At 46.7% G+C, this 16,493-nt stretch overlaps 1 protein-coding gene and 1 long non-coding RNA gene across 3 annotated transcripts; one reads left to right on the forward strand and one right to left on the reverse strand.

Annotated features, from left to right (window-relative positions):
• Positions 1-1,296: 1,296 nt before the first annotated feature.
• Positions 1,297-5,078, reverse strand: LOC103704128. 2 transcript variants are annotated; one of them, XR_603570.4, is made up of 3 exons: positions 4,933-5,075; positions 1,972-2,264; positions 1,297-1,864 (listed from the first exon to the last, which is right to left on the reverse strand). It is a non-coding gene; the product is annotated as an uncharacterized LOC103704128 (long non-coding RNA). The 2 variants fall into 2 exon arrangements; XR_003385052.2 differs by having other exon boundaries at positions 1,297-2,264; positions 4,933-5,078.
• A 6,576-nt stretch (positions 5,079-11,654) lies between these two features.
• LOC120110135 lies at positions 11,655-15,785 on the forward strand. Its single transcript, XM_039124076.1, has 2 exons — positions 11,655-15,151; positions 15,344-15,785. The coding sequence occupies exons 1-2, from the start codon at positions 11,655-11,657 to the stop codon at positions 15,783-15,785; spliced, it is 3,939 nt and encodes a 1,312-aa protein (XP_038980004.1).
• Positions 15,786-16,493: the final 708 nt, after the last annotated feature.

Genomic DNA, 16,493 nt, shown 5'->3' on the forward strand with positions numbered 1-16,493 from the left:
ACGGAATACAGTCGCCTCTCCGGCGGTCCACTTCACGCCGGCTTGCCTGAAGATCACAAAGGTGATCAAGGCCCATGCCCTGTCTTTCTTTACGTAAGTGAGAGGTCGGGGGTATTGTCTGCGTCCGTGTTCTCCTGCAAAAGGTGGTAAAGGTGATGTCGTCGTCTTAAACAACTAGCGAATCATTACGAGTATTGGCTTCTTCTTTTCTCATTTTGTTCTAGTAAGGGTATGGGTCTGCCAAAGTAGCTCTGCCCCTTGCGCTGGTGTAAGAGGAAGTGTGAATTTGTGTAATTGTGTGATGTACTAGGATTTTAATCTTTCTCATCCCTTAATGGGGGTCTATAATTGTATATTTCACAGAGAGTACTTCTATTTATCTGGTGCTTATTAATTCTTCTCTTTTTTCCCCTCTCCTCGTGTTACTGAAACCTTATCAGAAGAATTTTGATGGAGATTGCTCCTCCTAATAGCCACTCTAGCCTATGCACGCCTAACTGCAGGATTTTAATGGGATACGGTGTTCTTACACTAGCATGATCACATCACTAACAGAGTTAGTCATAAAATATTGTAAAGATCATGAAATAGTTTGGGCTTCGACGGCCACTAGGTTTCTGCCATCATTACTTGCTTGGAGTTGCTGAGAACCCCAAGTCAAAAGCATCAGGTTTCGAACGGGTCATGTTTAAATTGTCTTGATTCTATGTAGGAAACACCATCCAAAATATGAAGATCCCTCCCAGAAATTTCAGAACTTACCACCTCTACCTTGAACAGGATCAAAGAGCCAAGTTGCTAGACGGTCATATTAATAAGAAATGGCTTGCACCAGTCTTCTTCAATCTGGATTAAGTTTGCCTTATCTATCAACGTTTGTTTTTGCATGGTAAGCATATAATTCCAGTTTATCTTGCACAAGGTCTTTGGGAAAGTGCAGGTTTTGCTTGTTGACGTACAGAGAACATGCATATACTCTGTAATATGATTTAATACCAACAAAAAAAGACATCGATGGCACTGTATCAATAAACGTACTGCAAACTTATTCACTCCATGCACTGCTGTTACATATTCTCTACCAAACCAACATCGATCAATACATTCATTTGAAGCCTATAAACTATTGCCACGAAAAATATTTGCTCTCTTTGCATGTGAAATGGTGATGCTAGAATTTAAAGGCCTGAAATACTCATGGGACATCCAAAGTAGAGGGGAAAACCATGGCATCTTTTATTTCTCCATCATCACACGTTTTTTGCAGCAAAAAAAAGCATGATTGCATTGTTCATGTAGTACTTAATCAAAATCTAATTGCAGCAACTCAAAACAGAGTAGTCCACCCAACAGAACGTCAAACATATGGCACATCTTAAGGAGAACAGGGCAAAAAAGTGAGAAACACGGATTTCAGCATGTGATTATCCGTCTATGAACTTTTTTCTATGTGACCATGTGGGTATTAACCATGAACAAGAAGCAAATAACCATGCCTAACAAACTACAACAGTCAACAGTCAAAATGATCCTCTGGACTTCAAATAGCAGCAGGACTATCCAATCAGAACTTCGATTCAAGTTCTTGAAGCATATACAGCCTCTTAAAGATTCTGAAGTTTTTGAAGCAAAATTTAAAAAGAAAAAGAAAAAAGGAAAACAAACAGAGCAAAAGAGCTTCCATCTGGAATCCAAGTGACTCCAATTATCCTGTAGAGAGCTCAACTTTGAACAGCCCTTGGAGTTGCCCACTCATCAACTCACAGGATAGGTTGTCGCAGCCATATTCCCTGAGCTTGTTGATAACGCTCTCAGCATAATTTCCTGCTGAAAAAGCTGAACCAATTCAACTCCATCCAGTCTTCTGGTCAACAGCAACACAAAAAATTTAGTCAAGAACAGAAATATGGAAGGGCACCAAAAGATCAGGCTTGTCTTAGTATTCTCAGAAAGGTTAATTGATTCCGACACCTCATCCCAGTTCAATTCCTCTCTGATCTGGCTCTCATGCATTTGACGGCATGCATTCCTTTGCTAGCGCCAGAGGAGGGTACTGCAGTTCAGGCAGCTTAAAGGCAGTCGATAAAATCACACAACCATCTGCTCAAGTTGCTCATATGGCAAGATCCCTGTAAGGGTGTCCTGACATTCAGTGATTGCCTTTCTTACCACAAGGCCCGCATCATTCATACCATGAAAGTGGCTCCTGCTTTTCCCATAGCAGCCAATGGATCTTTTGTGGCTTAAATCTTTGGCTCTGCTACCTGCCATCAGTTAAATCAGACAATGAATTCTTGAATGAAAATTTTGATGATAAAGCAGAAAAAGAAATGAACGAGAGCAAATGACCACTGTGTGTGAGAGAGAATTGCATGAATATTAACTCAATGGGTGAACTGTTTCACTAGTCTGATGCTATCCTGCATAAAAATACTTTTCAACGCAGAAACTTACATGCTACACAAGTATATGGTGACCTAGGATACAAACATAGAAGAACCGCAAAGCATATAAAAAACAACAAATCAAAAGTATCAGTTTGTCCACTTTCATAGGCAAATGGTTCTTCCTTGATTTCAGGATGATGCATCCTCAGTGACATTAGAATGCTGTGAGCTATGATGATACTGATAAATTCTTACACAAACAAATGCAATATTGACACTTCACCTTACTAACATGTAGGCCCTACTGCCTCAGCCAATTTTCGGCGGATAGCAGCACTTCCAGTATCAAAGGTGCACGATATTTGTGGCAAAGAGATGTGGTAGCTGACTGGTAAAACGGTAATGTATTCTTTCTAAACGAAATACCAATTATTCCATGGGAAAGCTCATGTCACCCAAAAACTGAAAAACAAATTGGTATACTCTTTTTTTTTGCATGATATTTGTGGCAAAGAGATGTGTTAGCTGACTGGTAAGGATGTGCTGAAATGGTAATATATTCTTTCCCAATGAAATATGACTTACTCCACGAAAAATCATATGTCACCCAAAAACTGAAAAACAAATCAGCATACCTTTTTTTTTGGGTCTTGATTTGCAATTTATCAGACATTATATGGTACAATTTGTACGCTCCCAGTGGAAGGTTAACCAGAAATTAAACCTGGAAGCAACCCACCCACCCCAAACAACAAGAGGTTACCACCTTAAGAAACCTGATGAATTACAACCTTGAAAAACAGCTTCTTAAAGGCTGAAATATCAACAATATGTGAGTTCTCCCACTTTTAACTTTTTCTTAGAAAGAGAAAGAAGAAAGAATGGCCCCAAAATGACACCTACTACTCAAACATACTCAAAAAAATAAGAGATGACCCAAAACATACTCACACGTATATTACCATTTATTTTTGGTTTCAGTACATTCCAGACATGACTGACTGAAACTGCTGTCTTGGCAAAATTGCACTGAAATCAATCAATTTCAACTTTAAGTGGTTAAAGCTGCTGATAGAGGCAGTTATAGATCAGTTTCAGCCTAAGTTAAATGTTGAGTGCCCCAGAATGAATTAGAGGTAATGAAATTGGGCTTTGTAGTGATATGCTGGTGTGAAAATTATTTTTTGTAGACTTATCTACCTTTCTCAAAGATACTCATTTCAGGGAGCCAAGGTGATGAATCAGTATTGTGATGGAAGAGTGAAGATTTTGGTATCCTGTTTTCAGAAAAAAAAAAAAAAAAAAGCTTCTACAAAGAGATGTTTAAGAAGTGAGAGATCTCCCTGCATTACATGCTCCTCAATTTTGTATACCAGAAATCTGTGAAGTTTACTCTATAGAGCTCCTGGACAATACCCCTGCCTAGTCCCATTCTAGAGGGTGGCAATTGCAAAGTTTGTTTGAGGCCCTGTAGAAGCATTTTGCAAGAGAACCATTGTTTGGTGTCTAGGAGGTTGTTCAAGAAAAAATCCATGAGACGGGAAAATCTTGTTAAGAAAGGGATTGATGTGGAATAAAAGGGCTCAGTATTCTGTGGATGATGAGTCAATCAACTATTACTTTATTAAAAAATTCTTCCTGTGGGTAAATATTATTTCCTCATATTATACAATACGTTAGTCACTGCAAGATTGCCTGCCATGGATGTTAAATCGGTCTTCATTATCTTTTAATGGAGCTCATAGAAGAGACTAGATGATCATGTAGCAGTATGATATAAGGAAAAGATGAAATAGAATGTACTCCAAAACATTGAGAGTTCAGAGTCACACGTCAGATGATTTCATGATTAACTGCAATTATAGAATATTTCAGAATGGGGAAACTTGGCAACAAGATACGTAGTTTCAAGGTAGAACCGCAGCTATGAAGTATGAACTAACTGTTAGTGAGGGGTAAAATCAATGGCTTGCTATTAGTAGATCAATACAACAGTAAAACAAAAGGAATTGTCTCCGTGAGGGGAAAACTGGAAAGTCAATTTGTTAGCATTTGTTCTATGGACAAAGTAGTCACATCTATCGATTTGAAAGCGTAGAAGATCTGCCGAGGAAGAAACCTCGTTCCTTCTTTATCTGTTCCCATTAACTAAATCCATAAACTCTGGAGCATTAAGTCTCTCTGTTCTTTAACAATCAAAGAAACAAAACAAGAAAAGCTAAATCATATTAAACAATACAGATAATCTTGATGGACAAGGCATCAAAGTATTTCCCTCGAAGGTCAAACGCATTAAGCATCATGATTCCCGGGAAAACCCTAAAAAGATCTGATTTTTATGCCAAATCCCTAAACAAGCAACGGATGGCATATATATAAATGACAACGAACTCCAAATTGAGCCGATCAAAATCTTCACCAAGACCCACCAACACGTTGGATTCCAAGGTTCTTCTTAGGGTTTCACCGCCCCATACATTAGAGAGCAAAGATGGATCAAATATACGAATCTTGAGAGGGTAAAGGAGAAGGAGAAGGGTCGAACCTGGGGCCCGGCACCGAGCACGGAGAGAACTCGAGGTCACCGCCATCGGAGAACCTCTCGCTGCGCTCTTGGCTATACGGTCTTCCGTGCCCTGTCTACAGGACTCCGTACCAGTTCGAGGCCTTGCAGCTAAAAGTTGCGAAAACATACACTAAAACCCATGTACATCAATAATATTATACTGATGTCCTCCTCTACTTAATGGCACCCATTTCTTCGTTTTTGAACCAATCTCGTCGTGCTGCTTGCCGGGACTAATTGTACACCGGGAGGACTAGTTTAAAGTTGTGGACCTGGGTTACGGAAAAATTGCGTTTAACACCCTGCCAGTTAGAACTTGCACTTTAGAAAAATTTACATGTAAATCCTTATATATTTGAAGTATCGCGTTTTGGATTTTTCTATGGTGTATTTTTGTTTACAAGTACGTAATCCTAGCCGTCCATTTAAAATTGAATAGCTTTAGATGAATGACCGGATGACTAGTAGTACAGGTTACCATATTTGGTTCTTATTATAATTAAATGTAGAGTCTTATCCTTTTTATATTCATCTATCCGACCCTTTACCTTCTTCTACCCCCCTTGTTAGAAACTCCACCATTTCTTTAAAAATAAACCATTTCTTTGCAACTAGATATAACTTTAGCCCAAGTGCCCAACCATTAAAAAATATGTATGATTAAACTGATGCCAAGAACGTACTTGAATCATTTTAGTTGTCGATAGAAGTCTCTAATGCTCTATTTTAGTTCCCCTAATCTCTTTTTGGCCTAGCAAAGTATTGTATTTTCTAAAATAAATCATTTTGCAACTAGATATACCTTTAGCCCAACCTTTAAAAGATATGTATGATTAAACTGATGCCAAGAACATACTTGAATCATTTTAGTTGTCGATAGAAGTCTCTAATGCCCTCCTTTAGTTCCCCTAATCTCTTTTTGGTCTAGCAAAGTATTGTATTTGCTAAAATAAACCATTTCTTTGCAACTAGATATACCTTTAGCCCAACCATTAAAAGATATGTATGATTAAACTGATGCGAAGAACATACTTGAATCATTTTAGTTGTTGATAGAAGTCTCTAATGCCCTACTTTAGTTCTCCTAAACTCTTCTTGGTCTAGCAAAGTGTTGTATTTGCTAAAGTAAACCATTTTGAGATGGTAATCGGGCTTTGATAGTGGCTCACAATCATTTTTTGCTACCCTGTCTTGTAAACTTATTTGAAAATAAATCGTTCTCCTAAAAATAATATTTTCTTGGAAGGTATATATAACTTAAAAACTCCATTCTGACTAAAAAAAAGAAAAAAAAACTAAAACCTCTGATATTTTGGAATCTTTGTTTTGTGTGAGAACATATTTGTAATATTCTCATGACAAAGTTTTAGAAGGTGCTGCCTCGGCGTTTGCATGATTTGCAGCATGTGATATCATTGGTTGCTTTTAACATGATAATAAAGACAACAATGATTTATAAACATCCAATAATAAAATTGTCTCATTCTTCTAGTTTCTTATCGTTATCAATGATATAATTATTATTAAACATAATTATTAAAATTGCATGATTTAAGTTGAATGGAAGGATCCCATCTTTCCTCTCTGAAAAAAAAAGGTTGAATGAAAGGAATTACACAGGGACTCATTTAATGAGATTGCCACCGTTGCGGGTTTTCCCAAACATAATTAAGTTTATTGATCCTTTCATCATGTTTGTTTTGTTTGACTGAAATAAATACGTGGTGACATTGCCTCGTACTGAAATTGTTCTCCACCAACCCTTCTATTCTGAAACAAATTCCTAGCTTGAACGAGGAAATGTGACCTGTCTCTAAGATTTTGTCTCTAAGATTTCGGTGCTCATGAGACTTGAGTATCTTGTACCATAATAACGGAGAATTAGACCTTAATTGACAGATTAATTTGGCATCAGTCCATGCCAACTTCGATCTATTTAACCCCCCAGTATTTTCAAATGGGCGTTTGCATTTGGCAGATCACGTTCATGGAGGATAGTGTGGTTGAGGGAAGAATAATTGATTAACTTTTAGTAGTCGTCTTTAAAGGCAAATCGCATGCATCATTTATTTTTTGAGCTTAATTTTTAAATATTTTATTTTTTAATTTCTACAGATGTATTGGTATTAGTTTGATTTAATTCAACTTATTTTAACTTAATAAACTTACGGAAACACCCTTCCAAGTTTGGATCATTTACGCATAGATTCTGAAACTTTAAAAAATACCAATTAGCCATCAAAACTTTAAATTTGTTGCAACGTGGCCCAGCCATCTATCTCTGTTCCAAAATATTATCATGAGAAAATTATATATAATAATTTTTATATAAAATATTGGAGTTGCCCTTTCTACTAACTTAGCAAAAGGCTCTTATTTTGGCAGAAATTGAAAGAAAGGGCTTTGAGATCTGTGTTGGCAGATGAATGTAAAGGATGGGGTGCTTTCAGAGCTGTGCAGATAGATGGATGACAAAGGACCGAGCGCTTCAAGATCCATACAAACGGATGAATGATAGAGGATAGAGTAATTTGAGATCTGTGTAGGAAGATGAATGCTAAATAATGAAGTGCTTTGAGATCTATGCAAACAGATAGATAATTAAGGATGGAGCGCTTTGAGATTTATGCAAGTAGATAGACAATAGAGAATAAAATACTTTAAGAGTTGTGTAAACAGATGAATGATAGAGGATATAGTATTTTAAGACGTGCAACAATGCAAGCGAATAGATGATACATGATGAAGTGCTTTGAGATTTGTGTGGGGCGAATGGATAATAGAGGACAGGTGCTTTGAGATCTATGCAGGTGAATGGATCATGGAGGAAGTGTCTCGAAATTTATGCAGATTGTTGGATGACAAAAAAGAGGCCTTTTGAGATATGTGCATGTGGATGGATAATCGACGATGAAGCACACTGAGATCTGTGCAGGCAGATGGATGGCAAATGATGGAGCGTTTTGAGATTTATGCAGGTGGATAAATGACAGAAAATAGAATGATTGAGATATATGTAGATGGATGGATGATATCATGATAGAGAATGAAGTGGTTTAAAATCCATGTAGATGGATGGATAATAGAGGATGGAGTACTTTGAGATATGTGCAAATAGATAATGACAGAGGACAACCTCTTAGAAGAAAGGATTTTTTTTTTTTTTCTGATTCCATTAGCGGTGTTAGATTCCATATAGACGGTTAAGCTATATTACAATAAATTTGAAGTTTTGGTGGCTAATTGATACTCTTAAAACTTTTGGAGCTAACTGTAAATGGCCCAAACTTGATCGGGCATTTTTATAATTTCTCTAAGAAAAGAAAAAAAAAGAAATCAAATGTATGAAGCCTTGCGTTAAATGTGATTAACCTAACCCCGCTCAAGGTTTATTAGTCCACGCGTTTCCAAATGCCAAAATCTCATGCCATTGGCAAACAGATCGCCACGATCACCTAAATGCATTTCAAGAACATAAATGGAAAGGCATTTCACCTTGCACGTGTTGACTTGAACCGGGTACTGGAGCCAGTGTAATTTGGGGGGACAAGATGCATAGGATTCATTAATGATTGAACAAAAAGGACCATAGAAAAATATTTCAAGGAAGCTTCCGATGCAAAAGGTTGCGACAGGGTCAATACCGCCACAATCCGTGCAAAACTACTTACGTTTCTTCTTCAAACCATGAGCCAAAAAATGCCTTGCCGTGTACAATGCCTCTGTTTGGTATGTATTTAAAGGATATATATATATATATATATATATCCTGCTAAAATGAGCAATTCATACTATTTTAGCATGAATATATCAAAAAATAAAATATTCCGCAGTGCTTGGATGCTGAGTCGGTCTATAATACATCATCAGAGTGTTTAGCTACATGAGAGACCATCCAATCTTTATTTATTTATTTATTTATTTAATATATACATGCTTCTTATAGGGAAAAAACTACGTTGGAAAGAAACAGTTCAAGGAGTTTGCCCATCAAAGAAAAACCAAAAGGAAACTTGAGAGAGAAACTCTGGGGAAATAACGGCTAGTTACGCCGTACCTCAGAGGTGTTTAACGGCTACTTACGCCGGCGTCTTCCCTCCGGCGATCGTCACCGATCCAGCCTGACAACCCCGGAGGGGGGGGGGGGGAGGCCATTGCCCTCATTCATCCTTGCAGTCGGGTTCACCTTAGAGTAACCCCGCCGTCCAAACCGTTAGCTCAGTCTCCCCGTTCAGCGGGCCTTCATCCTCGGCCTCCTCGCAGGCGGTTCCCGGCACTCGGCTCTGTGCTTATTTTCCAGTTAACTTCCTTCCCTTCTTGCAGGTGGACTTCGTAGGGCGCCGTCATGGATCGGAAGGGGAAGGGGAAGGCGCCGGCGGGGACGGAAGCGGGAGGTACGGCGAGAGGCTCAGGTAAGCCCAAAATACCCGGTGGAGCATTCGACGGCGGTCGTGGGGAGCACTCCGGTGCCTGGTCGAGGCCGGGGCCGTGGGTGACTCAGTGGCCCACGGCCGCGGAGATTGAGCGGCTGAGCCGCCGCTTCCCGGAGATCGTGACGCTCCGGGAGGAACCTATCGCGGTGGCTCGCGTGGAGTGGGACGGGCGGGCTGTTGTGGTGCGCAGCCTGGGTCGTCGAGTCCCGGCCGAGTGGGTAGCCAAGGATGTGACTACCCGGGCCAAGCTCCAGGATGTGGTGGCCGTCCCTCTTGCGGACGGCTACCTAGCTCTCCGTTTCCGATCATCGGCGGACCGTGAGCGCGCCCTCAATCTGGGACCTTGGGTAGTGGGGGGGCAACTCCTTGCTATGACCCCCTGGGTCCCCGATTTTGAGCCAGGGGAGGAGACGGCGGCGCCGGTGGAGGTGTGGCTTCGCCTTCCACGCTTGCCGCCGGAGTATTGGACACCGGCGACCATCCTGGATATTGCAAGTAGGGCCGGCCGACCAATCGCCGTGGACGCTGTCACCGAGCAGCGACGGGCGATGGCGTTCGCCCGGGTGAAGGTTGCAGTCGATGCATCCGAACCCCTCAAACCTGGAATCCGGATCCAGGGGAAGACGAAGGTGCGGTGGCAGCCCTTCGTCTTCGAAAATTTACCTCTCCTCTGCTCCCGGTGCGGGCGAATGGGCCACATGGAGGCGGCCTGCCGGTTCCCGATGGCCTCTGGGGTGGAGGTTCCGCCACCTGTGGCGGTGGACCCTGGTGGCGGGTCGGCTTCGGCGCCCCCTGGTGTAGGGGAGGAGAACCCAGGGCTGGTATTTGGTCCCTGGATGGTGGCGACGCGGCGGAGGCCTCCGCCGCGGGAGTCCCGACCACCACGGCCGAAGGAGGCTCCACCAGTGCCTGAATCGGGGCCGTCCCGACCGCCTTCTCCGGTAGCTAGACCGGAGATGCCCGCGTCTGACCCGAGGCCTGGGTCGCCTGCCGCTCGACCGCCATCGCCAGCTGCCCTACCGGTGTCCCCTGTGGACACCGAAGGCTGGCAAAAGCCGACGAAAGTCGCCAGGCGACGATCGCCGGCGGGTGGGGGCGAGGGCTCGCACCGAGAGCTCTCGATCCCGCTCTGGGTCGACTCGGTCGATGACCTCGACGAGGTCGACCGAGCGGCGGACTCGGCCCTGGTCGTCTCTGGGCCCAGCGAGCCGAGTCGGGGCTGCGCCAAGCGGGCCAGGGCCCCGGTGGGCCCTAGTTCGCCAAGGGGCCCAGGCAAGCAGGCCCAGTCGATTAGGCTGGGCCGCCGGGCCCGGGCCTTCAGAGCCCGACGCGGGGCCCACGGCGTGTCCCGCGCCGATGGCGCGCCCCGCGCCGATGGCGCGCCTGCCCGCGCCGATGGCGCGTCTGCCCGCGCCGAAGGCGCGCCCCGCGCCGATGGCGCGCACCGCGCCGTTGGCGAGTCGCGCGCGGGTAGTAGGCCGCGTCCGCGGGCTTCGCGACGGACCGGGGCTGTGCGGGCCCAGCTGGGTGCACGGGGTGCGATGGGTCACTCCCATCTGGCGCGGGCTCTCCGTGGGCTACGCGGGTTGGGTCGATCTGGGCCGCGGCCTTTGCTGCAGGGACGGGGCCCGCTAGCTCTATTAGGGGGGATCCTAGTGGATCTTCAGCGGGGGGCCTACAAGCCCAGTCAGCTGAGTGCTTGGGGATTGGGGCTGCGCAGGACTTTCAGGATGTGCAGGCCCAGGATGATCCGGCTTGGGATCTCGTGGAGCCAACTGGCCCTTTCCAGTATAGGTCTCCAGGTCGAGGACCTGTCCCAGTGCAGGGGACCCACCTGCTTGTTGGTCAGACCCCTCCTGGGCGGGACCCTTGGGATTCTTTTGTGGGTTCTGGGAGAGGGCCCGATGGTGTCTACCGTTTTGGTACTCCGACCCAAGCTTTGGGTGAGCAGCACTTGGCTAGCCCAGGGGTGCCACTGGAGGCAGGTTCGGTAGAGCCCCTGACGCTTCGTGATGAGGCAACAGGGGTGCCGCTCGGAGAGGCGCCACATGAGGGTCTCCCGGAGGCAGATGCCAGTGGTGACTGCTCCACGGGATTAGCTACGGCAGAGGGGGACCACCCAGCTGTCGTGCGACTCATCAGGGCGGCAGTCATGTGCGAGGTATCTGATGAGGTCGAGCAGCTGGGGGATGTAGGCCGCCAGCCTGAGCTAGCTCCCGAGGCCCAGGGGGAGGAGGTACCTGAGGCCGACCGAGCAGTTGTTGATCCATGAGGATTCTAGCCTGGAATTGTAGGAGGGCGGCCAAGCCGGCCTTCATGTCCTCCTTTAAACGGCTAGTGCAGTTCCACTGTCCTGAGATTTGTTTTCTTTGCGAGACACGTTTGTCGGGTGATGGGCTCGGTCGACTGAGGCGACGCCTGGGGAGGGACTGGGAGACCTATGCAGTCGAGTCCCAGGGGCTGTCTGGTGGCCTTTTGATCCTGTGGAGGCGGGGGGTGGCGAAGATTGATGCCTTCCACAACTGCTCTCAACAGGTAGTGATGGTTGTTTCGGAACCTGAGGCGGACCCCTGGGTGCTGTGCGGTGTGTATGCGAGCACGGACTACAGGGTCAGGAGACCCCTTTGGCATGAGATTACCAGCTTGCTTGCCCAGGGTATCCCAACGGTGGCAGTTGGTGATTTTAATTGTATCCAAAGTGCGGATGAAAAGAGGGGAGGTGCGCCTTTCACTGATAGGATTGATAGGAGGGAGTTTCGCGACTTTGTGCAGCTAAATGGCTTGGTGGACTTAGGCTTCTCGGGGCCACGGTTCACCTGGTGCAATAATCAGCCTGGCGGTGCTAGGGTGTGGGAGCGGCTAGATAGGGCCTTTGCTTCCCCAGACTGGATCCTTCGCTTCCCTACCTGCCGAGTTAGCCACTTACCCCGGATTGCATCGGACCATTGCCCCTTGTTGATCTCGACCTCGTCGGTATCGGGTCACCATAGTCCTTTTCGTTTTGAGAAGATTTGGCTGTCGTACCCCCAGTCCTGGGACATTGTTCGAGAGGCGTGGCGTGTTCCGGTGCGGGGGGACGCGATGCGGCGAGTCTCACGCAAACTCGAGTTGACCAAACGGCGGCTCCGCCGTTGGAATCGCGAGGTAGTGGGTGATATTTTTCGGAGATTGGAGGGGGTGGAGGAGGAGATTACGACACTACAGGAGAGAGAAGACCTACGGGGTGCACTCCCGGAGGATGACATGTCTCATCTTTGGGGGCTTCTTGCGACGCACCACTCACTGCTACGACAGCATGAGATTTTCTGGCGACAGAAATCTCGGGTCCAATGGGTTAACGAGGGTGATCGCAACACTAGGTTTTTTCATCGGACGACGGTTATTCGGCGTCAGCGGAGTATGATCCACTCACTGCGTGATGGGTCTGGCCGCCGAGTGGAGGGTGAGCCTGCCGTTGGACAGGTTCTACTCGACTTTTTCCGCGCCAGATGGACTGAGGATGAAGGCCCTGGTGCTGATGACCACCTTCCGCGGGCTGATGTAGGTATTACTGATGATGAGAATATGACCCTGGTTCGGCCGGTGTCGGCGGAGGAGGTGCAGGAGGCAGTCTGGGCGCTAGCAGCGGACAAAGCTCCAGGACCAGATGGGTTCCCCCCTATTTTCTTCCGCAGATATTGGGGTATCATTCGGGAAGCTGTGATCGAGGCTGTCCAGTGTTTCTTCACCCAGGCAGCCATGCCTGAGGATTGGAAGGCCACTTTCATTACGCTCATCCCGAAACGCCAAGAGGCAGTGGAGCCGGGTCACTTTAGACCCATCAGTCTATGCACAACCTTGTACAAGGTTGTGGCGAGAATCATGGTGGGCAGGATGAAGCCCCTACTGCCAAGCATTATCAGCCAAGAGCAGGGGGCTTTCATTGCGGGAAGGAACATTTCCCACAATGTCATGCTGGCTCAGGAGATGATGTGGGATCTCCAGCGGGCATCGAAGCGGGGCAGTTTGATGGCTGTCAAGCTGGATATGGAGAGGGCTTATGACAGGATCAGATGGAGTTTTCTCCGGAGGGTACTGGAGGCTTATGGCTTCCACAGGCGATGGATTGGATGGATCCTAGGGTGTGTCCAGGGGCCTAAGTTCTCTATTTTAGTCAACGGCACACCTTCGGTATTTTTTGAGTCCACCATGGGGCTGCGACAGGGATGTCCCTTATCCCCTTATTTATTTATCATTTGCTCTGATATATTGTCCCGTGCCCTCCAGAGGGCGTGTGCAAGCCGGGAGCTGGAGTCCTATGTTCCAACACCGGGGGCGGGACCTGTCTCTCACCTACTTTTTGCTGACGATTGTCTTCTTTTGTCCAGAGCGCGGGTTTCGGAGGCACGTGTACTTCGCAGAGTGTTGGCAGCTTACTGTGCGGCATCCGGACAGAGAATCAACTTCACGAAGTCGGCTATCCAGTTCAGCCCCAGCACAGAGAGCAGAGTCCGACAGGAGATCAGGAGTATCTTGCAGATGCCCGAGCAGGAGGGGACTCTGGTTTACCTGGGAGTTCCCATCACGGGCCGGAGGCTACGAGTGGCGGAGTGCTCGGGGTTGGTGCAGCGGGTCGAGAGCAGGCTGGAGGGATGGAGGGCATCTTCACTATCCATGATGGGGAGGCTGACCCTTGTCAGATCGGTGCTTGGGTCCATGCCGGTATATCTCATGGCCAACACTGTGGTCCCTAAGACGACTCTGTTGAAGATTGAACGTCTTCTCCGGAGCTTCCTCTGGGGGTCCCATGGTGGGGGTCGTGGGGTACATTTGGTGGCCTGGGAGCGGGTATGTCGGCCCACCAGTGAGGGTGGTCTGGGAGTTCAGTCCCTTCTGGAGCGGCGTGAGACACTCATTGCACGGCACGCAGCTCGTTTCTTGTTGGAGCCACATGGGCTTTGGAGTCGGGTGATGGCAGCCAGATATGGCCGAGGGAGCCTCGAGGCGGCACGGCGCGGTCGCCGCATCTCTTTCATGTGGCGGGAGATTGGGCGGTACCTGCCGACCGTGTTAGCTCATACCAGGTGGCTGATGGGCGATGGCCGGACCATTGTTGTGACTGATGACCCATGGGTAGATACCATTCCCTTGAGATATTGGCCGACGACGGTGGATTTCGAGGCAGCAGTAGGGCTCCGGGTGTGCGACCTCCTAGCACCAGGGAGGGCAGAGTGGGACGTGGACAGACTCTACCAGTTGTTCGGGGCACATCTAGCTGAGAGGATACTTGCCATGCCAGTACCAGGATGCGAGGGCCCAGATGTCAGGGTTTGGAGCACTTCGTGCAGGGCCAATGTGAGGCTGGGTGATCTGGCCCGGGTGATTCAGCGCGAGCATGAGAGTGGATGGGACGGTGCCTGGATTTGGAGGTCTAGGCTCCACCCGAGAGCAGCACTTTTCCTATGGAAGGTGATGTGGGACCGCCTTCCGACGAGAGCTGTGCTGAGCCGACGTGGTCTGGGGATCCCTGCGGAGTGTGGGGCCTGCGGTGCGGATGAGTCAGTTGATCATGTACTATTTGGATGCTTGTGGGCGCGGCAGACATGGCAGTGGACGGGTATCCCAGAGGAGGTTTGGCGGGAGAGGAGACTGTTTTTGCAGATGATACGTCAGTGGCTGACTAGTCCGCGGACATGTCAGGAGGCCATCCGAGCGATTTGCACCGCCCACCAGATCTGGTTGGCAAGGAACGCTCGCACCTTTGGCGAGCGTCGGATGTCGCCGAGGTTTGTTGCGGAGTCCGCTCGAGCATTGGCGATGGAGTTCAGACCTGCCAGCCCTTCAGATACGACCTTGATAGCTCGGGACACCTGGGGTTCTTTCTCTGCTCAGGCAGCTCTTCGGACGGTGTTCTTCACCTGGGAGCCCCCACCCCCGAGTTTCCTCAAGGTCAATTTTGATGGCTCAGTACTGGACAGTGGTACACGAGGCGGTGCCGGCTTCGTCATACGAGACCCTCACTCTCGGGTAGTGGCAGCGGGCGGCTGCCGGCTTTTCGACACATCAGTGCCAGCGGCGGAGTTGCGAGCTGCCTGGGCCGGCCTCTGCCATGCGCGGCGGGTACTGCGGGCTAGCTCGATCATCTTGGAGGGCGACTCATCCACTGTTATTGGGTGGATTCGGCGGGAGAGCATTGACCATCCTCTGATCCGGGATATTAGGATGATGATGAGGGACGTTGTGGCCTTTGAGGCCAAGCATGTATTCAGGGAGGCCAACGGAGCGGCCGACTGGGTTGCTGCATATGCAGCACACCATTCGGGATATGCCTTGTGGGCAGGAGAGCGGGAGTTGCCATTGGCACTACGCGAGATTTTGTATTTTGATGTTCTTGGGTGTATTCGGACACGCGCTGTCTGAACAACCCGTTTCAAGCAAAAAAAAAAAAAAAAAAAAAAAAAAGAAAAAAAGAAACAGTTCGAGAGGAATTGCTGCAAAAAGCTTTAATGGCTTCCATCTTAGATAAAAATAATAATAAAAAATAAGAATCTAAAGTTTTTAAAACAAGACAAGGTAGCATCAGAATTTCCATATAGATATTTCTCTCTCATAAGCTCTTTAGTTAATTGTATCTATTATGTCAATCTAACTTGAGAAAGGAAGGCATGTGCCCCAGTGAGACCCCTATGATAAAGGGCAATGATACATCCATGTTCCCGTTTCAATTAATCATTTTTCCTTTTTTCTTTTTTTTTTGGCCTTTACATTGCACATGCTCCTTGTTTGTATTCTCTAAAATGGGCTCATATAAATTTGTTATTTAGTGTTGAAATGAAAGAAGCAACTCTATTGATTTTTTTAAATATGTAACAATAGTTTATATGCTAGTTGTAAATAAAATATTAGAGAGCATGTATTTTAATCAAATAAATAGTAAAAATTAAAACTTATAAAGTGGAAAAATAGTCAAACAACAATGGTTATTAGATGCCTCATTTAAAGATCGAAAAGATTCTTGCGGTCAAACTTAGTGTCGATTGTAACTAAACTCCTTTTAGTTTTGTATCTTTTGTTGCATTTATTTTAAATTTACTTTTTATGTGTTGTGACTTTATTCAGTTCTTATAG

Source organism: Phoenix dactylifera, chromosome 3 (genome assembly GCF_009389715.1).
Source record: "Phoenix dactylifera cultivar Barhee BC4 chromosome 3, palm_55x_up_171113_PBpolish2nd_filt_p, whole genome shotgun sequence".
Classification (NCBI taxonomy): Eukaryota; Viridiplantae; Streptophyta; class Magnoliopsida; order Arecales; family Arecaceae; genus Phoenix; species Phoenix dactylifera.

What these genes read in the sequence shown, in the direction of transcription:
- LOC120110135 (XM_039124076.1), top strand. Translation starts at nt 11,655, where the DNA reads ATGAGGATTCTAGCCTGGAATTGTAGGAGGGCGGCCAAGCCGGCCTTC. An exon ending in GAGCGTCGGATGTCGCCGAG is followed by an intron (nt 15,152 to 15,343) that starts GTTTGTTGCGGA and finishes AGTACTGGACAG; the next exon opens with TGGTACACGAGGCGGTGCCG.